General features: G+C 37.1%; 1 protein-coding gene across 1 annotated transcript in view; it reads right to left on the bottom strand.

The window, feature by feature from the left end:
- Positions 1-27,512, bottom strand: part of EXOC2 (exocyst complex component 2) — a 239,568-nt gene that overhangs the window by 43,675 nt on the left and 168,381 nt on the right. The window contains exon 22 of the mRNA XM_090269916.1: positions 27,195-27,336. Within this exon, the coding sequence (XP_090126042.1) occupies positions 27,195-27,336 (142 nt within the window). The remainder of the gene's footprint in view (positions 1-27,194; positions 27,337-27,512) is intronic.

The following is a 27,512-nucleotide window of genomic DNA, read 5'->3' as shown; positions in this document are numbered from 1 at the left end:
ATTTATCTTAGTGGCCATTACTAGTGTTCTCATGGGGAGAGAAAAGCAGGAATGTGTGCCCCACAAAAAGCACTTTTTGCCAACATTATTTTATATACAGTCTTTCTGAATATGGGCCCATGTGTCCAAAATAAAACTTGCTATAGTTTAAAAAAAAGAAAGAAAGAAAAGGATCTCCTTAGCAGAAAAAATTTTTTAAAAAAGCTATGGCACCAAACCAAAATGAAGAGGAAAAAGTCCAAGAATACACACCAATTTTTCTTTTCATTAATAGAACTTACTCATGGAGTATAAGACTATTAATTTCTTTCACATCCATCATATTTAAAGTCCCTGAAGGTAATTTTTGTGATTTCATAAAACTGTTATTAAAGTTCAATATATAAACTTGCCAAAAGCGATATTCATTCTACATATAATTCTTAAAGTCCTTGTTACTGTAATCATAAGCTGTCACACCATCTGCAATTAGAAATGACAGTAATTTAAAAAGTGAAAAACAGATTTTCAAATATATCATACTTATGAATTTACTTTGGTTGACACTCATACATTTTTGATTGTTATTTTGGATATTATCAGAAAACTGAAGTAGATGAGTAGATCAAAAAATTGTGGTACATTTACACAATGGAATAGTACGTAACAGAGAGAAACAAGGAACTCTTGCCATTTGTGACAACATGGATGGAACTAAGAGAGAATTATGCTTAGTGAAATAAGCCAGGCAAAGAAAGAAAAATACCATATGATATCACCTAATACAGGAAACTAAAGAACAACATAAACAAATGAACTAAACAGGACAAAGAGCAGAACAGCAGTTAATAGGGGGAGGAGGGAGGGAGAGAAGGTGGATAAGTAAGGGAAGGGTTTAGTCAAGGAACATGTATAAATGGGGAGGGATATGATTGTGGGAGAAGGGGTGGGCTGGGTTGGGGGGAGCAATGGGGGGAAAATGGGACAACTGTAATTGAAAAATCAAAAAATTAAATTTAAAAAAGAAAGAAAAGAAAGAAAACTGAAGTAAATTTATCCAAGGAAAAATCTATATACCAAGTAAATATCCTGTGAAATATAAAGATTTTATTAACATTATCTTTAGTTTGCTTTATGTCTATTGCTGTAATCACTTAAAATCTGGTTTCAAACTGAGTTCTGGATTCAAATTCCACTGTCACTGTTTATTCAATACAGCATTTACCACATTAATGAACTTGCTGATAAGTGATAAATTGAGAGAAAAAAAATCCCAGTTTTGTCACCCAAATGGTCCTCTGTGACCTTAGATAACCTTTACTTGGCCTAGGTTTCCTCAGCTATGAAGAGTAGGAAGTGTCTATTGCAGACCCCCAGGAAATGTTCAAGATGTTGTCTTGAAAATACATACTCAAAGTTTTCTGCTGTGATGTTCAGAATAGTCATCAAAATGGCTAATTACTAAGCTGCACTATAAGTATTTTGGGAATGGCTTTTGCTGTTTATTAAGAGAAGATGGTTAAGACGGTTGGATGTGATCAACTCAATAACTATTTACTATCTCTCAGGTTCTGCCCTTGGTATTGGGAGACACACACAGACGGAAATGGCATTTGTGATCTCAATTTAGGACAGACTAGAGAAGAGGAAACATACAAAGAAGGAACAGAAGAGTGGGTGTAGCTGCCTTTCATCATGCCTAGTGGGCACCACAGACTTCTACAGGCTCTCAGGGCACACCCTAAGTTAGACAGCAAAACAAAGGCAGGCCTACCAATGCACTTTAAAACTTTTCATGCAGACTGTTTAAGCACAAATACATTTAAATTCAGAGTGAACATTAACCCCAAATGTAGCCAAGATCACAAGAAAATAATAAGATAGATGGGAGTAAAGAATGCCAAAATAGTAGAATATATACAAGTATCAGTTATCTTAGTGTTTACCATGGTGCACACACTTGTGAAGTGTGTAAATGAGTTTTAGAAACACTCTTAGGTCTATCATTAGACAAAATCAGAGAAATTAAGAAAAAAAATCCCTAACACTTTCCATAGGATCTTAGAAACGAAAGTTCTACATTCATGATTACAGAACATACATGCCTTACTAACTGAGAGACCACTTTAGAGGGGATACGATCTATCACTACCAGGTTGGCAGGAACTGTGATGTTAAGCAATGGGCTTAGCTGGTGTTGACTTGAACAGAAGCAATGGTAGTGTTGGAATATAAGAAACCACAAGGTAATGTGACTGCTCTTAACACTGCCTGTCCAATTATAGAACCGACTTTTAGATAAGATTTAATAAGAGAGAGATTACAAAAAAGTCAGGGTATGCATAGGGAGGATACAGACAAAGGGTGCAAGGAGAAAAAGAAAGTTAAGAGAGAGGAAGTTTTTTCATATTTCACTATTTTATTCCCTTCCAATGGCTGATTCCAAGTCTGGGACAAGAAAGCACACAGTGAGCATGGAACACCTCCACATACCACAGAGCTGTGGAGGGGACAGGAGCCCATCTGAAAAGATTCTCCCAGCCAGAGGGGTTACAATTTGATTATTTAAAAAACAACTACTATAATGAATTGAAACTCATTAAGTATGCTCAAACCATGAGTAATAAATGTAACAAAAGATAAAAAGTATCTTGTGATCACCTTTAAGAAATGAGGCAACCAACTCTTCTGAAAATTGCTAAATAAAGAATTCAACGTTTATCCTGTCCTTCCTATATAAACTGTATTTCAGAGTAACCAAAGAGTTGATGAAATTTTTAATTTTCTTATTTAGTGTTCCAGCTAACAATCATTAGTTTGCAATCCCTGAAAAGGAATAGATTACGGCAACAACTACATACAGTACTAAAGTCATTAGAAGAAAGGTTATGATAAACATTAAAGGATGGATCAAGCTGATACCACTTATATTAAATTTCAATTTTAACATCACGAAAAGAGAGGCAACCAACCACTGTGTACCTCTCAGTGGTAGTGAACAAAATTAAAACAAAATCAAATCCTAAAACTGAAAAAGCTTCTTTATTAATCACACATTTATAGGAAACAGAGGAACATGTTAAATGACAGCATAAAGAAGCAGTCTCAATAGCCCAGAAGTGAGAATATTACAGAGCAAACAACCTGATCTACTCAACAAATACTCTGAAGAGGGGACCCTAGAGAGTAAAAATAATAATAAGACGGCAATGACGACATATCAACCAAAAGTAATAGGTTGACCTTGGTTAAATCCTAATTTGAAGAAACTGTCTAAAAAGCTTTACTGAGAACTTTGAACGTTGACTGGATATTTGATGAAATTAAAAAATTATAGTTAATTTTTTTCCAGATCTGATAAAGCTATCTATTATGATTATGTTTTTTAAAAAATAAGCACTTATCTGATCTGTGTATGGATGAAATGATCTAATGTCTGGGGTTTACTTCAACAATATATACCAGAAGTAGCTGGGGGTACAGATAAAAAAGGATTGGTTATAAGCTCATAATTACTGAAGCTGGTCAACAGGACAATCAAGATTAGTTTTATTATTTTATTTTTATATGTCTGAAAATGTCCAAAGTAAAAAGTTTATAAATGACTTTGACTATTTACTTGCACAATAGTACATTAGTTTACCCTGATGTCAAGTAGCATAGTTTATAGCTATCATTTAATACCGTACATAATAAAATAAGTACTTTAACAGATAAGGCATGTAATGAAGAAAATATGTAGGCCTCAGGCCATCTCAAAGTTAATAAATTTCATATTGAATACCAGTAGAGCCAAAATTACTGAAAAATTCTTGGCAGACAAAGAAATTATAAGCAAATGTCCAAAGCACTGTACAAATGGTTCTACAACACTGACTCTAATACATTAAACTGCTTATAAAAAAAGAAGAAAATGTCTGGGGAAAAAAAATGAGGTGAAACTGTGACTTTAGAAAAGATTACTATGATTATACTCTTTTAGAAAAATATAAAATTGCTTTTCTTTTACAAATAGGTCAAATGCATGTTTGTTAAAATCTACTTCATAACACTTTTTAAATGAAATTAATAATAATAGTCTAAAGAATTCTAAAAACTATCCTTTTTTAGAGTTTGGTAAAGGAAAAGATTATTGACTTGGACTTCTCTCTTCAAAGATAAAGTACACTCAATTGACATCTGTTTTGATCAAAAGCTGAAGTAATAAACTGCCAAGCTCCTCCCTGACTAGAATGAAGAAAACCTATGGAAGATGGGTCATAAGAGAAATAGCCACTTCACCAAGTGTTACCACTCACATTCCAAATTCAGAGAACAAATTTTTGAGAGTCCAACAATAGCTCCAGGAATATGATGTTTATAAAATTCTGCCAGGCTCAAAGGTTATTCAGAATAATTTTGGGAAGGTGAAATTACATTTAAGAGACATTGGGTGTGATATGTATTCTGTAATATTCTAATTATTTCTAAATGGATAGTTCACATGTTATTTTTGGTAACCGTTATCCTATTTATCAACCAAAGTTCTCTTCTTTGACATTAGTGGATGAAAAAAAGATAATTCAATCTGACATTCTGCTGAAAATATCTATTATTCTTAAAAACTAAACTGTAAATTGGTATTTTAGTTGCTTCTTTTTCCCTATCATGTCTGGCTAGAGTAGCTTATGCCAAAGAGTTTCTCATTTATCAGTCAAATAAATGAATAAATCTATTGTTAACCGCTTACTAAGAGCCAGGCACCATTTAGGAGCTGTGGAGGCAGAGATGAGAAACAATGTGAAAGACATGGAGAAAGAGATGAGAGTTGATGGCACACAGCCTCTAAGAAAGTAGTAGAGATGGGATTGGGAAGCAGGTGCAATTAGCTCTGGAGAGGCCAAGAAAGGAACAATGCAGTTGAAGTCACAGGTAGAACTGAGAGAAAACTGGAAGTAAGGGAGGTACTGATTGTTGGATTCCATCACCCAGAAAACCCGAAGTTGGCTGTAGAGTGAAAAACACATCCAGAGTCTATTTATAATTTTACAAATTCTCTTTATAACTGATCCTTAAACTGTTGGCAGAGGCATTTTATTTGTAATGAAATTAATACTTATATTCTGAAATAACCTGCTTCTTGCAACTATTCACTGAAATCAGCTCATATCTTTTGCCTGCATAACTAGAACCAGCTGTGTCTTGTTGGAAATTTGTTTTGTTTTTAATAAGGGGAATGGTGTCTCCCCTATCTTCTGGTTTCTGTGAGATTTCCCTCCAACACTCTTGGCCTCTTGTCCCACTCTGTACTCCTCTCCTACAGAGGTGGAACCTCCCAGCTGGTGGAACACGGACATTAATTCACCTTTTGGTTGGGTAAAGTGAATCTATTAAACTCCTGAGCATGGGCGTTTGTTCTCTTTCTTCTCTTCTCTTCACCCTAGACTAGTGTGAGGCAGCAACCCACACAGATATATTTGCTCTGCAGTCTCAGCCTTTCCCTTTGGTGGCCTGTTTCAAGGTGGAGTCCAGAGGCTAGGAAGCCATCTGGCTCTTATATCTAAACCATATTCTCCAGTATTAGCTTCTTCATCTACTGACTCTACTATCTTATTCTTTAATTGGCTTGAAACTTGGGCAGAGAAGTTTCCCCATTCCTAAAGATTCAAATAGTGCGTTTTCCTGTCTTTACTTCCATTTACGTTTAGATATTGGTGAGGTTAAAGTCCCTTTTTCTCTAATGCCAAACATGACTACTAATCAATAAAGATGATACAGAAAGCAATATAGCAATAGCCCCAAGTAGACCCTGTATCAGACCTCAAAAATGTCTTTTAGTAAACTCCCCAAAAAATTTCAAAAAAGATTTTCCCTATGGGTGGTTAAAGTTTAACTGATGAGCTGAATATTTAAATAGAAGGTGCTGATTCTACAATATAAAAGGCAAGCAGCCTACCCACCACTTCAGAGGTCTTCATGCAGAGGTACGTGTAGTAGCTAACTGAAATAAAACCATCTAGTGAAAATTGCAAAATAGTATTAGGAGAAAAGTGCTGGAAAAAAACCATACAATAACCAATCCAGATACTCTTCACACAGTAGTGGAAATATATTTTCCTTAGGTAAATACAAAAAAAAAAGAAAAAAAAAGATAATTAAAAGGAAAATAACATGATTATATAGTCGAGCAGTACAGGAGGTGTTTTTCACATTCTCTTCTCACAAAAGCAAGTGGATTTTAATTTTAAAAGTGGGTGAGGGCACCTCAAGGGGTCCAAGAAGATACAGCTTTAACAAATAAATGAATATAAAATCATAAGAGAATATAGATCTATTTTGGCACTTAACTTTTTTGCCACATAATGCTATTTTTCACAAGAACACCTGCCTTCAAACATACACACCACCAACCATCCAAAAAGATGCACCACAGATACAGATTAAGAAAGTTTCAGGAGTTCCTCTAACAAGTGCTGGTTTTGAAGACATTCCAGAGAATGAAGAACAGTAGTTGGTACACTTTTGAGTTTACTGCCCTAGTTCACCATATATTTTTTCAATTCTCAGAGTAGGACACATGATACTGAAGGACACTGAGTGCCTTCTAACTTAAGATCCTTTATCACAATGATTTCATCTCATACACCAGCTTCTCAATTTAGATTTTAAACTTGGAAACCAGGAACAACTTGGAAAACTTGTAGAGTACCTTATATGTAACACAACTGGTAATATTTGTTGAATTTGTGGATGAAAAGAAAATGTATTTTCTATCTGTACATTAGGAAAATATTTTATAGACTTCTGAGTATAGAGATTAACAGACTCATTTCACTTTTTTAGTCTAGTCTCAGTGTTCCAAGTACATATATTTCCGTATCTACACATTCAACTTAGACTAAGTTTAAACAGGACAACAAATACACAGTTTTCTTTGGTCAGTGCACAAAGTATAAAAAGGTCCTTCAAAATTTATTGGTTACAAACACTAACTTGTATGAGTGAAGCAACATTCTAAATTCCTTTAGAAGAATGTACTATTTAGAATGAAAAATACCTGTATTTTTTTCACTAAATTTTTATCTTTAATAAAGTACTGTTATTTGAAAGTAATGTGTCTTGGTAATGTGTTTGTAGTGGGGTGCAAAGCTGATCAGAAATAAGACTGCAATAACAGTTTTATCTAAATGCTTCAACAGAAACTAAAAATAAAAGTCAAGGGGACAGAACTTAAAGTTAAACAGAGGAAAAACCTTTGCATATATTTATATATATATTTTTTATTGATAGAAAAGTAAAATCAGTATCTGCTCAGGAGAAGTAAAAATTCTACCTATTTAGGCATTCATTAGGACATTTAAGTATGGGGAAAGAACTCAGATTCAGTGATGACTGCATTTATGTGGGTGTCATCTTGTGAAACGTCAGCATGGTTCCTGCCTCAGTCAGTAGTCATTCAATGATTGCCAAAGCAGGCCAAAGCAGGCCCAACCAGGCAACTTACAGATGGTATAGGGCCAGAAAAATCTAGTCTAAATTGAAAATTTGCTTTCTTAGTTTAATATTCCAGCAATGTCCCTAATATGCATAACTGAGCAGTGATATAAACTAAATGAATTGAAATAACTGATTTTTCCCTTTCATTTCTAAACATATATGAGAAACTCAATTTCTGCTCTGGAAAGCAATTTTACATACTTAATTTTAAATTTAATTATTTTCTAGCAAAAAGCCCCAGTTAGATACACTGCTGAATGAAATGTGAAAATGCTTTTCTGACAATTCTCCTCAAGTTGTAAATGTATCTACTATATTTAATAATGTTGTTACCTAGGCACAGTTTATCATAAATGAAATCTAGCTGATCTTTCCTCTGACTCCCAAGCACACAATCCACTCACCTTACTACCTCAAGACTTTGGAAATGACCTCCCTGTCACACCTAAGCCACAACCATACTAACTTGCCATCACCACATTAATAATTTCCCTTAAAATATCACTTTAAGTACTTTTTTTTTTTTTTAACCTTCAGGGGCTTAGGATGTCCTACCAAACTAATTTTAACTTCCCAAATCCTACTTATTCTTCAAGATACCTACCATATGATGGCAAGTCTGATTATTCCAGCTAAATAGTAGCCGAGTCTCAGAGTGTGCAAGTCTTGAGGCCATTCAGATCAAGCAATAGTCCCTAATAACAGTATATCCAGTTGTTGGCTGGTCATCATCAATGTGAAAACTGGTACTACAGAAAATATATATCTTAGAAGGCTGACCATATTTAGAAAACTCTGCTACCTATTTGATTGTAATTCTAATGATCTCTGCAGCTATACAAAACTAATTTTGTTTTGTTTTCTTAATCAGGCAAATGAAAAGATCATTTCCCTAATCTTTTATCCAGGTTAAAATAATCTGTTCTGACAATCATTTCTCATATAGCCAGGTTTGAAGACTCCAGGACACAGGAATCTGTACCTCCTATCTCTAGACAATACAGTTTTATAATTTTAACTATCATTTCACTGGCTGTTTTGTGGCAGCCATGTCACAGAGCACTTAGAACTGCAAATATCTAAAACCTATAGAATGCATGCATTTAGCTCTTAGTAAGCTGTCACCTCTTCCATCTGCTATTAAACTATATCATCCCCACAACCGTCCTTATACAATTTACATGTGTGACTTCTTTCTAATTATACTTTTTAGGTTTTTTTTCTCTTTTATAGTAATTAAATTTTTATTGTATGACTTAAAACTTTTTTTGTAGTCACTGAATTGTTTAGGTAAAATTAACATCCAGCAAATGCACAGATCTTAAGTGTACAATTTGATGAGGTTTGATTAAAAAGTATGTAACTGTGTATCTACTACAACATTCACAGTATAGAAATTTTCAAGGCTCCGAAACAGCTCTCATGCCATATATCCATCAATCCCCAGCACCAGCATAGGTAATAACCATCCTGGTTTCTGTCACCACAGATGAATTAGCCTGTCCTTGAAGATAACTTACATGGACTCCTTCCTATATTATGCACTCTTTTGCATTTGGCTTTTTTCACTTAAATATGATGTTTCTGAGATCTATCCAAATTGCTAGGTATCTATAACAACAAGATGAATAGTACTTCGTTGCACAGATACTGTTGTACTGTACTACAACTACATATATTCTCCTCTTGATGAATAGTTAGGTTGTTTCCAGTTTTTGGCTATTGTGAATAAAGCTGTGATGGCCACACTATACAAGTCTATTTGCAAATTTTTCATTTCTTAGGAAAATGCCTGGAAGTGGAATTGGTGGGATCTACGGTAGATTTATGTTTAACTTTATAAGAAGCTTTTTCCAAAGTAGCTAATCCATTTTACGGGTTCATTTGCCATGTATGTCAGTTCTAATTGCTCCACATCCTTGGCAACGTGAAATAGTATTCTCTCTCTCTTCCATTTTATTCTGGTAGGTTTGAAGTAGTATCTCATTATGTTTTTCCTTGCATTCTCTGATGACAAATAATGTTGTGTACCTTTCATTTATTGGACATTTATAGATCTTTTGTGAAATAATTGTTCATATATTATCTACTTGTTCCAGTAGATCTGTTAAGAAGACTTCCTTTATCTGTGCCAATGTCTTGGTGTCTTTGTCAAAAATTAACTATGTACGATTCCTCCTACTTTGTTTTTCTTTCACAAGATTGCTGAGACTATTGGATAAATTTTTGAAGTATTTGTTATAGGTGTGTGAAATATGTCACTGGTATTTTAATAGGGATTGCATTGAATCTATAAATTGCTTTGGTTAGGATGGGTATTTTAATGACGTTAATTCTTCCCATCCATGAACATGGTATATGCTTCCATTTATTTGTACCTTCCTTAATTTCTTCAGTGTTCTGTAGTTTTCCGAGTACAGGTCTTTTACTTCCTTGGTTGACTCCTAAGAACTTAATTTTTCTTGTTGCTAAATGAGATTTTTTCTAATTTCTATCTCTGATATTTCATTGCTGGTGTACAGAAATGCCCTCGATGTCTAAGTATTGACTTTGCACCCTGCTATTTTGTCAGATTCACTTATTAGGTCGAGTAGTTTTTTGGTGGAGTCTATAGGGTTTTCTATGTACACTATCATGTTGATTAACAGTGACCAGAGGGGAGGGGGAAAAAGGGGAAAAGAAGGGGAAGGGTCTAGTCAAGAAGCAGGTATAAATGACCCATGGACATGGACAACAGAGTGGGGATTGACTGAGGGAGAGGGGGAAGGTGAGTGAGGCAGGGGAAAGCAATGGGGGAAAAAATGGAACAACTGTAATAGAAAAACAATTTTTAAAATATATAAATCAACAAAAAATTAACTATGTATATATGAATCTACTTTAATATTTTCTATTCTTTTCCAAGGATGAGTTTGTCTCTCCTTATGCTAATACCATACTACCTTTATTCCAGTAGTTTTATAAAGTTCTTAAGTGAATTCATATGAGTACAACTTTCCTACTGCACTTTAAGATTGGTTTAGGTATTTAAAGTCCTTAACCTTTTCTCAACAATTTTAGAATCAGCTTGCAATTTCTACAAAAAAAATCCGGTTGAGGTTTTGATTGTGAATGCACTAAATTTATGAATTATTGTTAAGAACTGACTTCTTAACAATATTGAGACTTCCAATAGAAAACCATGGCATATCACCCATTTATTTAGGTTTTATTTTCATTCAGCAGTAATTTCTAATTTTCAGTGATCTTAATGTCTTTTGTTCACTTTATTCCTAATTGTGTATATTTTGATGCAAATGGATTTTTAAGTTTACTTTCCCTATTTTGCTGTATATTGTTGTATTTTAACTACAACTGATCTTTGTATATTGATTCTGTATCCTGAGATCTTAAAGAGTATTTTTGTAGATTCCTTAGGATTTTCTAAATAAACAATGGTAATGTCTTGGAGTAAAAATGCTTCTATTTGTTTTGTATTATTTTCCAACCTTTTTTTCTTTTTCTTGCTTTATTACAACTAGGACCTCCAGTGCAATATTCCTTTCTATTCTTAGAAGAAAATATTCAATATTTCATCATCCTATAACATTAGTTGTGAGATTTTTGTCAACCTTTTAATCAAGTTTAGGAAGTTTTGTACTATTTCTAGTTGGCTGAGTTTTTTTATCATACCTGTTGAATTTTCTTAAGTGATTTCTTCTTTGCACTATATCATTTTTCTTTTTAGAGCTGTTAATATAATCATTGATTTTCAAATGTTTCACTAACCATGCATACCTGAGATAAACCCTACTTGGTCATAATGTATTAGTACTCCAATGTATAGATAATACTGGTTTATTATATTCACTAAACAAATATGTTAAATTTTTTTTCTCCAGTGTTCATGAAATATACTGGTCTGTAATTTGCTCTCCTTGTAATGCCCTTGTCAGATTTTTTGGTTTGGGCTTATAAGGGCTTTATAAAATGAGATTGGACATGCTTCCTCCTCCTTTGTTTTCTGATAAAGTTTGTATAAAATGGTATTATTTCTTACTTAAATGCTTCATAAAATTTACTGGTAAGACCATCCGGAGTTAGGGTTTTCTATAAAAATAAAAACAAAAAAAAAGGTTTTCTGATAAACTTTGTGTAAATGTTTCATAGAATTTGTTAGTAAAACTATCTAGACTTGGAGTTTTCTACAAAGGAAGGTTTTTTTAACTGTGACTTCAACTTAATCTTTCTCATATCAAACAAATGATATTCTTCTTTTTTTAAATTAAAAACAAAAAAGTTTGCCTTTTATATTAACTCACATATTAACCATTTCTAGCACTTTCATTTCCTCCTTTAGATGTAAGTTTCCACCACCTGTTACTTTTTTCAGCTGTATTCCTTATAGCACTTCTCTGTGGATTTCTGCTGGAGGAGTAATCACCAGGTGCTACATACTGGAGAAAATCCTCAGGTGAAAGCTACATACAGACACATCTCTGCCTGAAGGTTCACATCCTTCAAAGGTTGAAGCATTGCTTCAGTGCTTCAAATACTGGTTTTCAATATTTTGCACAGTTTACAATTTTTAACTATGGAAGTGTCAGTCCGATACGGGTTCTTCCAACCATTTCTGGAAACCAGAATTCCTCTGAACATTACGTTTTTGACTCAGTGGCAGTACAGATTATGTAATACCGGATGCTACATTTTGTCACTAATGTTAGGATCAGGCTTAGACAAAAAATATTGTAGAAACTTTGTAAGTATAGTATAAGATATCAGATAACCTTACCACCCTTAGCTTCATAAATTAAGCTAAAGTAGTTTTTACTCCTCCATTTTCAATGGCTAATAAAATGTTAAACATTGTTAAAAAAAATCTTGTTGCAATAACTAGACTTCCATCTAGATTAAGATTAAGACACCCTGGCTATAATTATTCTAGGAATGTTAATTCTAAAGTCACATAAAAGACTGGGCAAAGATGGAGGCTTAGACAGACACACTCGGTCTCCCTCTACAACTAGAGAGGAATACAACTACCTCAAAACAAAAGATAACTAGAAATTCCAGAAAATAAAACTACACGGAAGCCCAACGTACAAAGTTATAAACCAGCGGCGCCCTTTGGGCAGGTAAGAGTGAAAGTGGGTGGTGCTGTTTGCGGTCGCACCAGGGACAGCGGCAGGGAGAACAATCCCAGCGGCAGAGAGAACAATCCCGGATGCAGTCGAACCCCGGCGGCTCGCGACCCCAACGCTGGGAGAAGCAGCCACCACATCGCCTCAAACGAACGGTGAGGCCCAGAGGGCGGGAGGACGGATTCGGTCTCCTAGCGGAATAATTGTGTGAATCCATCTTGGACCCCCGCCCCCACACAAAGCGCCACCGTGCTGCGAAATAGGTTGTGGATCGTCACCGGTCGCTGGGCAGTGACGACAAAGCGCCATAGCGCGGCAAAAAATGTTGCTGGACCGCCGCCAGTCACTGGGTAGTGACGACAAAGGGCCACAGCGCAGCAAAAAAGGTTGCAGATCGCCGCGGGTCGTTGGGTTGTGACGAGTACACAGGCACTGGCCCCTATAGCCGGCCCAAGAAAGCAAAACGCATCTTTCGAAATGAGGCAGACAACTATAGAAATCCCGATGGCGCAGCTCACCAGGCAACAGATGAAGAGTCTGACAGATGAACAAATAAGAAACCTGTCAGAGGCTCAATTCAGGGCCATTGTTATCAGGTGGCTTACAGAATTAACAAAAGATCTGAAAAAGATGAGAAAGAATCGAAAAACACTCATAATGAAAGGAAGAAAACCACATACGAGACAGATGGTGAGGAAATAAAATCCAGAGTTCAAATCAACAAACCAGAACATAGAGAAGGAACAAACAGTAAACCAGTGCAGAGAGAGGAAACGGGAAGCAAGGAAAATGAGGAGAGGATCAGAAACCTCTGGGACAGCTATAAAAGACCCAACATAAGAATAATTGGTTTGCCAGCGGGTGAAGAAGATGAACTAGAAATTGAAAAATTAAGTGAAAATATAATAAAGCAGAACTTCCCAAACTTGGGGAAGGAAATAGACGTACAGGTCCAGGAAGCACAGAGAGTTCCAAAAAAACTGGACCCAGGGAGAACCACTCCAAGACACATTATAATCAAAATGTCAAAAGTTAAAGATAAAGAGAGAATCTTAAAAGCAGCAAGAGAGAAGAAAAGAATCATGTACAAAGGGGTCCCAATTAGACTATCAGCTGACTTCTCAAGGAAGACCCTGCAGGCAAGAAGGGCCTGGCAAGAAATATTCAAAGTAATGAAAATCCAAAACCTACAACCACGAATACTCTATCCAGCAAAATTGTCATTCAGAATAGAAGGGGAGAGAAAGTGTTTCCAGGACAAAATAAAACTGAAGGAGTTCATTAGATCCAAACCACTATTATATGAGATGTTAAAGGGACTTGTTTAGAAAAAGGAGGATCAAAACTATGAACACTAAAATGAAAACTGTATCACAAGAAACAACAACAGGAGCTAGGGAATTGAAACAAAGGCGAACTAAATAGGCAACGAGAGTGGAAAAAGAACTATAGGTATGGGGAGCATATTGGGGGAGGTCAGCAGGGAGGGGGAAGGGGGAGAGGGAGGGAGATGGTATAGGAATTAAGAAGCATAGTAGGAGGGAATGGAATATACAGAGAGAGGTTGAGAAGAACTATATGCACAACCAATGGACATGGACTAAAAGGGGGGGACAACTGGAGGGAGGGGGGCCACCGGGTGGAGGGGAGCAGAGAGAAGGGAAATTGGGACAACTGTAACACTATAATCAATAAAACACATTTAAAAAATAAATAAATAAAATCATATAAAAATAAAACCGTTGAGACTTCCAGCCACGATGGAGTGTCTCCCTCCACAACTAAGAAGTGATACAACTACCTCAAAACTAGAAACAACCAGAAGTTCCAGAAAATCAAACTGCATGGAAGTCCAGCAAACAAATATATAAAGAAGAAATACTCATCCAGACAGGTAGGGGCGGCAGAGAGGACACAGTGTGGTGGCAGCAGCAGTGGTGGCAGCAGCAGGCCGGCAGAAAGTGCAGTCGCATGTTTTAAAATCAAGAGGGACACCTGCGGAGCGTTCCTAACTCCTCACCAGACGTAGCAGGCTCATGGTCCCAGCACCGGGGAAAATCAAGCCTCATTGCTTCTGACTGTGTAGACCAGTGGGTGTTGGAGCTGAGGCAGAAACTGCCGGGCTCTCAACAGAGTCTGCTTGTTTAAAGGGCCCCCACGGTCCTACAACGTCCGCAGAATCACCCACGCCGGGAACGACGTCCAGGGCAGCAGCTAGAGGGGTGCCAGTCAGGTGCGGAAATGGGAGGGGTGCCTGAAAAAGGGGCGAGTGCATACAGCGCCACATCGTGGTGAAACAGGTTGCCCTGTACTGACAATTCCCTAAGGCTCCGCCCCTTACAACAGGAGCGACAGCTCTAACTGGGACGCGGAGGCAAACAAACAAAGGAGCCTGTCAGAATGAGGAGACAGAAAAGTATGGCCCAAAAGAGGAAACGGATCAAGGTTCCAGTGGGAGAACTAAGTGACTAGGAGATAGCCAACCTAACAGATGAGGAGCCAGCCAACCTAACAGATGCAGAACTAAAAACACTGGTGATAAAGATGCTCACAGGCTTGACAGATATGCTTGAGTATGGCAAACGCATAAGAGAAGAAGTGAAGGCTATGCTAAATGAAATGAAGGAAAATCAACACAAAACCAATGGTGAAGGGAAGGAAACCGGGGTTCAAATTAATGATTTGGAACATAAAGAAGAAAAAAACGGTCAACCAGTGCAGAATGAGAAAGCAAGAATTGAAAAAAATGAGAACTTCCCAAATTTTGTGAAGGAGACGGACATAGAGGTCTGGGAAACACAGAGGGTCCCGGGCGAGCTGAACCCAGAGGGGACCACACCAGGACGCATTACGATTTAGATGCCAAAGGTGAAAGATAAAGACAGAGTCCTGGGAGCAGCAAGAGAGAGGCGGAGAGTTGCCTACAGGGGGTTGCCTATAGGACTATCAGCTGATTTATCAAAAGACACTTTGCAGGTAGGAAAGGACTGGCAAGCAGTATTCAATGTAATAAAAGGCAACCTGCAACCAGGACTACTCTATCCAGCAAGGCTATTGTTTGAATGGAGGGGCAGATGAAGTGCTTTCCAGACAAGGTAAAGCTAAAGGAGTTCATCATCACCAAGCCATTATTATATGAAATGTCAAAGGGACTTACTTAAGAAGAAGAAGATCAAAACTATGAACACTAAAATGACAACAAACTCAGAACTATCAACAACTGAATATAAAAAATAAAAACAAAATTCAACTAAGCAAAATAGAATAGGAACAGAATCATAGGTATGGGGATCATCTGGAGGGTTATCAGCTGGGAGTGGGGAGGGGGAGAAATGGGGAAATGGTGCAGGGATTAAGAAACATAATCAATTGGTACAAAATAGACAGGGGGATGTTAAGAATAATATAGGAAAGGGTGAAGCGAAAGAACTTATATGCACGACCCACGGACATGAATTAATGGGAGTGGGGCTGCTGGAGGGAAGGAGGGTACTGGGCAGAGGGGAGCAAAGGGGAAAAAAACTGGAACTATTGTAACAACATAATCAATAAAATATACTTAAAAAAAAAGAAACAACCTGAAAAATGCAGGTACTTTCAAAGGGTGTAGTCAAGGAACTAGTATAAATGACCCATGGACATGGACAACAGGGTAATGGGGTTAGGACGGACTGTGGGAGAAGTGGTGGGTGGGGTGGGGGGTGAGCAATGGGGAAAAAGTGCGACAACTGTAAAAAAAAAAGCAATAAATATTTTTAAAATGGTTAAGAAGAAATCATTTATTAAATGTTTTAGGAATATTCCTCTCAGATAGAAAAAATAGTTAAAACCAATATTTAAGTAAAAAGTTGAAGGATTAAATATTTATTAAATATGTTTTAAAGACTAGAACATCAATGTGTATTTGTAAATGGAGCCTAATATATTCCTCCATTTAGTTGAAATTTATTAAATGCATATACTCAGAGCTCTTAATAACTATGGATAACAAATCAATTCAGCACTTAGGTAACTCAGAACTAACCAGAATAACCTTTCCTGACACACATACAAATAAATAGGTGACAACAATTTAAATATCCAACTGTCAGGTTAAAAAAGCATGGCCATGGCTTTATGGTATCTCTTCTTGAATCATGAAATTAATCAACTGGATTTTTTAATTACTACATTTAGTATTAGAAGCTAAATTTACTGCTAACTTAAGCAATAAATAACACTGGGGAACACAATTTTCGATGAGTTATATCTGACACTTGTTTTTGACTAACTTTTGGCATCTGAATCCAAAAATGACCCCAATTTTTTTCTATCATGTCAACTTTTTAAGGTACAGGATACCCTCCCTTTGTCCCCAAAATCATACAAAATGTACAAAGAAAGGAAAATAAAGAAAAAAATTACCTGAATATACTGCTTATTTAGGGTTTTTTAATTCACATAAAGGCTATATATTGTAACTGTAAGTTAAATTGTGTACAAGTGGTCAAGTTCTGCTACCAAACATACATATTAAGGTATTTTATCTTTTCAAATGAGAGGCGAGGAAAGGCCAGAAATGAGATACTTGAAACCAGTCTTCTTCAGTTGGCAAAGCTTTAACAAACTGCTTCATGAGACCCAGTTTTATGTGCAGAGGTGGGAATGTAATGTTCTTTCTGTTGACAAGTGGCTCATGCAGAATGTTTGGATCACCAGGTTTGAGGTCAGATCTTGGAGGCCAGTTCGACTCTACCCAACGCTTCTCACGAGCTCTGCTGTCCCACATACAAAGAACACAGGGATACTTGGTGTATCCGCATTGCTGACCAAAAAGGAAGCAGACTATTTTAAGGCCAACACAGAAGATCCAATTGTGCTTGTGATGTTGCAACAGATCAAGGACTCTCTTTATGTCTTCATATTCTTCACAAAAACAAACTGAATGGCCAGTTGGGACTGCACCAAATAAATTGCCATTGTGGAGGATACACTTCAAGCTCCCCTTTGAGCTATTGATGAACAGTCGCCATTCAGTGGCATTATAGATTGGAATTCCCAATTCCTCCATTAAACCATGTATGTATGGCAATACACAAAGCCACGGTCACTTCGAAAGTACTGCAGAAATGCCCTTTTTTCTCTTGACAGAAAGTAGGATACCTTCGCTTCTTTTTCAACCAAGTTTTTATCATGCAGTCTTCATGCTAGGAGTTCTGAAGCCTTTTTGGATAGTCCCAAATCTCGTGCCAAATCATTCAACTCATGCTGATCCAATCCCTTACGAACTGAGTTGTCTTCAGTTTCAAAATCTTCATCATTGCTGTCACTTAGTTCTTCACCATACTCCTGTTTTTTGAAAGAGGGTAGTTCAGTGGAAACTGGCACTGGGATTTCAGCTGAATGAGGCACTGGGCGTATAGCTGATGGTAGACTAGGATACTCTATTTTACATTTATTTTTCTTGTTATATCCTGATGTTTTCACTATACAAAAGTAACAGTCATTTGAATGATCTCTGGGATCTCGCCAAACCATAGGTATACCAAATGGCAATTTATCACGTGTTCCCTTCGTCCACATCCGTAAACTCTCGACACAGTTTGCACACATCTTGTGAGGGGCCCATGGCTTATCTTGATCACCAAGTTTTACTTTAAAATATGCAAAATACGCTTGCCTGATAAATGTGATATTTGTCTTTTGGGGATGGTGAAACTGCCATAGATATAACAAAACAAATCAAGGTTGTTTAGGAACTTATGATGAGAAATAGCAGAGGCATAACATGATCTGAAGGAAAGGAAATAAGTGCATATGTAAATAAAATAAATAAATTCTGCTAACTCCTTGTATACAGACAAGAACTCGGACTACACTTTGGAATATGATTCACTATAGAGTGGCACACCACCTCTCACCATACTGTCTGATGTGTAACCGAATAGCCTAGACAAGTATGAACCTGTCTCTGGTGTCCAAGGTCATCCCCCACCCCTCCCGACTCAAGGAAGGTTTGCTCTCAGCTAGTAGGGCAGCACTAGTGCTTCCCTCAATCCAGGCTCGATCCAGCCTAGAGTGGTCGCATTAAGATAAGCTGTACAGAAAAAACTTTACATGATAGAAGAAAACTAACTGCAGTTTTCAAATCAGCATGCTTATTTAAGTCAAAAACAGCTGAAAAATCGAACTCAACAGGAATTATGTTAAAAATTGTTCCCCTGTGTAATCAGTTACCTATATATGATTTACAATTCAGTTTTTGGAGATCAAAACTCTAAAGATAAAACTAAGTTGTTTAGTGAAATTATATTGGAAGATTAACAGTCAAACTATTTTGGCTGTTCACTTTATATGGGGTCTCAAGTCGAGTTTAAACAAACTAAAAATCACTATACAGTTATGCAAGACTGAGGTTCAGTCAGTGATCACAAAGTCAAAAGTACACACACACACACACACAAACAGAAAAGTGCAATGAACACTGACAACATCTAACCGTTTTTGGAAACTAAGAGTAAATGAACTACTGACATCCCAGCCTTCTGCTCATGAAACGTTTATCTTTAAAAAAAAAAAGAAAAGCTAGAAAAAAAAGCAATACCACTTAATGTCACACAGTCAGCAGAATCTTGTTTGCTTAAAAATGTTATCCAGGGGCCACAAACCACTATTACTCACATTAATAGCATGTACCAGGTTCAATTTCATGGCTGAGAAAATATGAAGAGATGCTCATTGAGGCCTTGTCCTAGGGTCCACCATGGTGCAACAATGGCCTCTGAAGTACTGTGAGTGATGGAATCCCTTAAGGGAGGAGAAAACCTCATGCACTGCTGTTTTTAAAAGACATCCCTTAAGTAAGTGAGCTGATAAGGAAGAAAGCCTGCATCTTCCTCCATCAGGAGTGCTGTCATTGCTGGGGCAGGTCTTCTGCATCACTCACAAGTAAATTGTGTTTCTCAGTAGCACTCAGACTTAAATGCAGACAGATATGACATCTCTTTCTGGGGACGGATGCTTATTGACCAAGTCTTGTTTGTTGCATTAATCATTAAACATACAGGAAACTTGCAGTAGCTGGCTGTGTCATGACTTTTCCTATTGTCACAGAAGCATCACAAGTAATTTGATAACGTATATACCAAATAATTTAAGAATAATGTCAGTGCTAAGTTATGTTCAATACATGCTAATAATCGAAAATATTAATTTTAGCAAAATTAAACTATCCCTGAAGAGTATGTTACTTTTTGCATGGTAATGACATACAAAACTGCTTATGTGTTTGGTAGACATGATATGGATATTTTAATTCAAAAGCAATTGCCAAAATTTAGGGTGCACAAATCTACCATATGAGAATTCATAGGAAATAAGAAAATGAATGTTAATATGCTTATTTTAATTCAATTTAATTCAACAAATGTGAATAGTCACTGTGTAATTTATCAAAAAGTGAACAATAATAATAATGAAATTAGAACATGATATGATTTACTTTACTGAAAAAATTGGAGAAAAATAACTGCAAAACTATATCGCAAACACCTGGCAGATAATAAACTGAGGAGTGACCTGAACATTTAGTAAGCCTGTATACTAATAAAGTAAAAATAATCACAAAAAGCTGAGACTTGGAAGGATAGCCACAGAATTAGGGAAGATCATTAAGAACAAAGATGTGTCATTAGAGACCAAGGCGAAGATCACTCACACCCTCTTATTCCCAATTACTATATATAGATGTGATTTGGGCAGTGAAGAAGGCTGATAGGAAGAAGTTGATTTATATGAAACATGGTATTGGAGGAGAGCTCTGTGGATATGCTGGACTGCCAGAAAGATGAACAAGTGGGTCCAGAGCAAGTAAAGCTTGAAACATCTCCGGAGGCAAAAATGACAAAACTGAAGCTGTCCTACCTTGGGCATATCATGAGAAGGCAGGGTTCTTTGGAAAACACAATAATGCTAGTTAAAAAAGAAATAAAAGGCAGCAGGAAAAGAAGAAGACCAAATATGAGACAGAATGACCCCATAAAAGAAGCTATAGGAACAATACTACAGAAGCTGAGAAGGGCTGTTAAGGACAGATCATTGTGGACATCACTCATTTACAGGGTCATCAGGCCTAGGGGTTGACTTAATGGCATGTAACTTATGTGTATACTAGTTAAGTATCCATATTCCTTCACTCTACATACAAAGAGAATCTTTGGCATGTTGAGACTGTGCTAAAGAACAGGGAGTGTGACATGAAAAATACAGCCACTGTACTAGGGAGACTGAGCACAGCAGAAGAGTGGTACCAGCAAAAGCCAATGATGACAGCACCTACATGCAAGGGTGTACAAGGAATAGAACACCACTGCAGGAACACTAAAGATAAAGGGATATCAATCCAACATGGAGGCACATGGGGAGGCGAGCAAAGAAAGCCTCCCAGAGGAGCACTGACTAAGTATCAGGAAAAACCAGGGTGGAGCAGGCATGGGCTTTCAGCACGGAAGTGGTTCTGACTGCCTGCTGCCTGGAGCAGTCAGAAGAGGCTGGTACTAGGAGTGTGAGGGAAATAAACGAAAGTCATGAGCAAGTATAAGCAGCATCAATGCCTAATAAAATTTAGATTTTAGCTAAGGGGGAATGGGTCACCATGAAAAGTTTTAAGCGGGGAAGTGACGGATTCAATTTATATTTTAGGAAGATGAGTTTTTCAAAAAGGAAGAGGTGGATTTGAAACAGGCAAGACTAGATGCCAGGACTATGAGGAGATACTCAAGTGTCCTTATAAGAAACAACAAGAAATAACAAGGAGCAGACAATAGGGTGGCACTTAAAACTAGCTGTCTGATAAAATAGGAGAGGTAGGGAGAATCTTGGTTGACGTCTCCATCCCTTCTCATTGAGTTGGGGTACAGCAGCAGAAAGAACTAATTTGGAGTTGATGAGAAAGAGAAGAGGACAAGTTTGCTTTTGAACTTGCTAAGCTGAAGAGGCCACGGAAACGTTCCAGTGGAAGTGTCTACCAGGAAGGTAGATACAAAGATTTGAAGCTCAGCGTAAAGAAATTAGGCTGCAGGCATAGATGCTGGAGGGACCACTCTGTCTTACATGACTGGATGACTCAGAGGAAAAGTTGAGGAAAGTTGAGGAAAGACCAATAGAGACAGGCAGTCTTGGGAAAACCAGCAGTATGGGAGTACAAACAGAAAAAGAAGCCAACTCATGAAGAAGATGGAGGGCCGCCAACTAGTGAGATTAGAGTTGCCACAAAAAGTCAGCCAGGAAGAGGATCCAACAATGGGAGAGCTACAGAGACTTGGACTACGGAAAGGGGTACACCAATCAGATCCCCAACTATAACTTCAGAGGTGGCTTTGATGAGAACAAGCTCAGTGGAATGGTGGAAGTACAGGCAGACTTCATGAATGAGTTCATTTGGTAGGAGATGACAGATAGGACTAGTATGGATTCTTTAAGGGATGACAAAGATGACTTTTTCAAAAGCTGGGTGTAAACAGAAGAATGATTGGGAGCTTAGTTATTAGAGGGGAATTGGGATTTATAGTTAGGGTCATCCTGGCTGCTGGTTTAGTACCTAATATGCTAGGCAACCCCCCATCTTTTAACTCTGAGGAGATGATAATTTGGTTACCTTGTGACAGTTAAAATTTAGAAGATTGTAACAAGTATTATGTGATAATTATATACAAGCCATTGTGCCAGATATTATGGGGACATAATGACTAAAACTGCTTGCTAGGAACTTAAAAATTTAGGATGTGCACAAATGTGTGTGTTTGTGCGCATGCATGAACATGGCCTGCCATAAAACAACTCTTCTACTTCCGCATATATGTATGATATTGGTAAACTGTTTCCACAAAAGTTGTTACAGACTTTCTTTTCCGATGAGAAAACTTACGTACATAACAGACAAAGGGAGTTGCCCCAAATGAGAAAAGGAAAGCAGTTACTGGATGCCTCCCATCTTGGCAATCTTAGAAGGTAAAGGTGGGCCACCGAAGGGGAAGAAGCACTAAATCTGGCTGGTAGACAGGGCTCAGGCTCTTTTTGTCTAGTCATCCTAGGATTAGGGTAAAAGGGCGGGGCAGTGACATTCAGTACTGCTAAGAGCTGTCAAACTTGAAACAGTCCTAGAACCAGTTCACCACAAGAAAGCCTAAGAACCTAGTAAGGGCAATACCTGAGTATTGTGTATTGCTACTTGGAGTAGAAAGTGAAGAGATTTTATTGAAAAATCATTCTGATATATATTCTTTGGAATCTGAATCTTGCAGTCACTACTCTATAAAAATACTTTAATAATTTGAAGTCTGGAAATCTGAAAGGAATCTCCTTACATCTTCATTTAAAAATTCCCCTAACACAGGGGAATTAAAAAAATAAAAAAAAAAGACGTTAAAAGGTATAATAGCAGTTCAGAGAACAAGAAACCCATTTTCTCAGTGTGATGGAAGCAGAATTCTTAGAAAAGCCCTCAGCTCAGAGGTGGGCCTGAAGCACAAACAGATCAGCTGGAGGAGTGATGAGCAGGCAATGAGGCCACAAGCAGAAGTACCTCAGTGAGCTCCCAAGGGGTCATCCATATTTAGTAAACAAATATTTACCTACCAGGCTCTATCTACCAAAAAGTGGTCTAGATGCTGGAGATACCGGGTTGAGGAAGCAAGATTTTATTTGTGAATTTGCAAATCTGTGCACTCTTGTGGCATTTCTCACCTAAACTGAACAGAGTATTAATATCACTTCATGTTTCTCGGCATTAACCCTTGTTTGGCATGTAATGTAATATATACGATATTTTTTAAAATTCAAAAACATTGAACTTCCAAGTTATCTGGGCCCAAGAGCTTTTTTTTTGTTTGTTTTTTTAAAGTAAATTTTATTGATTATGCTGTTGCAGTTGTCCCAATTTCCCCCCTTCCTCCAGTAGTCCCACCCCGCCTTAGTTCATGTCATAGGTTGTGCACAGAAGTTTTTTGGCTTTAGCCTTTTCTATATTATTCTTAACTTCCCCCTGTATATTTTGAACCTATCATTTATACTTCTTAATCGCTGTACCATTTCCCCATTTCTCTCTCTTCCCCCCTCCCAGCTGATAACCCTCCAAATGATCCCCATACCTATGATTCTGTTCCCACTCGGGTTGTTTGCTTAGTTTGCTTTTGTTTTTATTTTTTAGATTCTGTTGTTGATAGTTGTAAGTTTGTTGTCATTTTAATGTTCATAGTTTTGATCCTCTTTCTCGTAAATAAGTACCTTTAACGTTTCATATAATAATGGCTTGGTTGTGATGAACTCCTTTATCTTTACCTTGTCTAGGAAGCACTTTGTCTGTCCTTCCATTCTAAATGATAGCTTTGCTGGATAGAGTAATCTTGGCTGTAGGTCCTTGTTTTTCATCACTTTGAATACTTCTTGCCAGTCCCTTCTTTCCTGCAAAGTTTCTTTTGTGAAATCAGCTGATAAGTCTCATAGGCACCCCTTTGTAGGCAATTCTCTTCTCTTGCTTTTAAGATTCTCTCTTTATCTTGAACCTTTGGCATTTTAATGATGATGTGTCTTGGTGTGGTCCTCTTTGGGTCTAGCTTGTTTGGGACTCTCCGTGCTTCTTGGACTTATACGTCTATTTCCTTCACGAAATTTGGGAAGTTTTCCTTCATTATTTTTTCACATAAGTTTTCAATTCCTTGCTCTACCTCTTCTCCTTCTGGCACCCCTATGATTCTAATGTTGGCACATTTAAAGTTGTCCCAGAGGTCTCTAAGCCTCTACTCATTTTTTTTAATTCTTGTTTATTCGTTCTGTACTGGTTGACTGCTTATTTCTTCCTTATGTTCCAAATCATTGATTTGAGCCCTGGTTTCCTTCCCTTTGCCACTGGTTTCATGTGGATTTTCCTTCATCTCACTTAGCATAGCCTTCACTTCTTCCCTTCTGCATTTGCTGTCCTCAAGAGTATCTGTCAAGTCTGTGAGCATTTTTATCACCAGTGTTTTGAACTCTGCATCTGTTAGGTTGGCGATTTCCTTGTAGTTTAGTTCTCCCATTGGAACCTTGACCTGTTTCCTCTTTTGCGTTTTATTTCTCTGTCTCCTCAACTTGATAGGCTCCTGTGTTTGTCTCTGTGTCTTAGGTAGAGCTGTCACACCTGTTACATTGTAAGGGGTGGAGTCTTAGGTATTTGCCAGTACAGGGCCCCTACTTGGGGGAGGGGTCTGAGAGGGAACAATGCCTCTTGCTCAGCACTTGCCTCTTTTTTCTAGGCACTTCTCTCACTTCCCATATGGGACTAGTATCTCTCTAGCTTTTGCCCTAGTTGTGGTTCCCAGAGTGGGGATACAGAGTGGATCTGTGGACATTCTAGGACCATGGGGGCCCTCTAAACAAATGGACTCTGCTGAGAGACCAACAGTTTCTTCCTCCACCCCAACCCCTACTAGTTTTCAGAGTCAGAAGCAATGAGGCTTTATTTTCCCCAGCACTGGAACCCTGAGCTGCACGGTCTGGTATGGTGCTGAGATCACTCCCTCCAGGTGTCCCTTCTAACTTTTATAGTATGTGACTATGCTTTCCGCCAGCTGGTCCGCTGCCACCTCCACACCGCATCCTCTCCGCCCTGGCTCCACCCCTCCTACCTGTCTGGATGAGTATTTGTTCTTTATATCTTTGTTTGTTGGACCTCCATGCATCTTGATTTTTCTGGAACTTCTGGTTGTCCCCTGTTTTGAGATACTTATGGATTTAGCTTTAATAATCTCATTTAAAATAAAGCCCAGTGCTAGAATCACACATATAATATTCTCCCTTGAAATAACTTTTATAAATAAAATATGAGTAATTTTCACAGGTTAAATCTAAAATCTCATGGTTGTTCTCCATTAGCCATGTCATTTCTTTAGGTTGCATGGCAAGTACAGTGAAATTTAAGTTGAGATCTGAATTACAAAAGGTATTCAGCCCTATGAAGATAAGGGATAGTTATTTTCCAAGCAAAGGAATAACAAACTTGAAGAGGCCCTGAGGTGGAAGGATCTGGAAAGTCTGGGCAACAAAAAGGCCCACTGTGTTGGAGTATGGCTGAAGAATAGTGGATGGTGGAGGTGCATCAAGGCACAAGCAGAGGCCAGCACTCTGTTCTGTAGATTTTAGTATAAGTTCAATATAATGGGAATATATTGCAAGAATTTTAAGTGGAAAACTGTAGGATCTAATTTAAATTTTAAAAGAATATATTTGGGATATAAACTATAATGCAGTTTGGAAACAGCAGAGATGAGTATAAGAAGGTAATGGAATTTAAAAGAAAAGATCAATTACGATCAGTTGTAGGTAAAAAGGGCTCATATAACTATAATGACTGTCATTTCAGAAAACTAAATACCCATGGAAACATAAAATATTTTTAATTTAATGATTCTGGGTTATAGTTTAGACTTCTGACTTCAGTATATTGTTACCATCTAATGTAAACACTATACAATAAAAACCAAAGTTGTTGAAGAGTAAATAATTTTATTGCCATCTAATAAAAATCATTACACAATAAAAACAAAAGGTGACTACAGTGGTGAGTTAAAAGAATGAAGATTAACTCAAATCTGTTAACAATTCACTGGTACATCTACATATATATCTCTGTAAAGAACCTATGTCTAATATGAACATGGTCATTTCTAAGATTACTTTTACATATAAATGTTAATAGACAGCTTAGTTTTATGTATTGCACACTACTTCATACAAAGAAACAACTATTTGATTAATCAGAGTTTATTTGATTCAGCAAGCAACAGTAAATACTGAAGCTGTGCCAGTCATTTTCCTGCAGGTTAATTTTCTTTGTTAAATTACTATAATAATCTTACTCCTATAAACATTTTCCTTCTATCCTTCACCTCTTCAGCATTAATAATTAGGTCTTATGAAGAGTCCAGATTTCTTAACTAAATTTTTTGATAATGGTCGCAAAGTCATTGTATAAGACTATCCCAAAGTCTGGCCCTGGCCTGGTAGCTCAGGTGGTTGGAGAATCTTCCCATACACCAAAAGGTTGTAAGCTTGATCCCCAATCAGGGCATATACCTAGGTTGTGGGTTCAATCCCCAGTTGGGGCATGTATGGGAGGCAACTGATTGATGTTTCTCTCTCACATGGACGTTCTCTCTCTCTCCCTCTGTCTCTCTCTCACTCTCCCCCTTCCACTTCTTTCCATAAAATCAATAAAAACATATTTCTTGGATGAAGATTAAAAAGAAAGAATGTTGAAGTCTACTATATCTGTGCAATAAAGGAATATCATAGGAAGCAAGTATGCGTTACAAAAAAATGATCAATTATTATAAGGTGTAGTTAATTATTCTCTGGAATTTAAAAATAACTAAGCCATTAATTATTAATAACTAAAAAGTATACTAAATTCCAAACTCTCAAGAAATGGGTTTTAGCTAATAAAAAATTACAATCAAACTAATCCCGCAGTAAATTTAAGAAAAATGAATTAAAAGAAAAGCATTTTAAGCATATGTTAATTGATAAAAAGCATACCCATATTTATTACTCTAGATGTATTAGACTATTTTTAGAGAACTATGATTACCAGAAACCATTTACCTGATGGAGGCAGGCAGTCTTTCCAATCAAAATAGCCTGCATAAATTCCAGGTTCTAAGGAGCCAACGATGGGATCTGCTTTCAGCTCAATGTAATTTTCAAACAATCTTTGGTCTAAATCTTTCAATAAGGTCATGCTAACCTAAAAACATATAATAAGGAGTAATTACAAGTTATCCATTTGAGGGTGAAGGAAAAGGTAATAATGTTAAGTAATTTTAAAAGTACTTAGTAATTTTCCTACAAAACACATTTTTATTTATGTTTAGTAATAAGGATCATTTTAGCAGAGCTATTTAATAGAATAAGAATTAGTCC

The sequence above is a fragment of the Furipterus horrens genome, unplaced genomic scaffold, assembly GCF_987537825.1.
Source record: "Furipterus horrens unplaced genomic scaffold, mFurHor1.1.pri manual_scaffold_3, whole genome shotgun sequence".
NCBI lineage: Eukaryota > Metazoa > Chordata > Mammalia > Chiroptera > Furipteridae > Furipterus > Furipterus horrens.
Note: the sequence above shows the minus strand (reverse complement) of the source record. Positions and strands in the feature narration are given on the sequence as shown.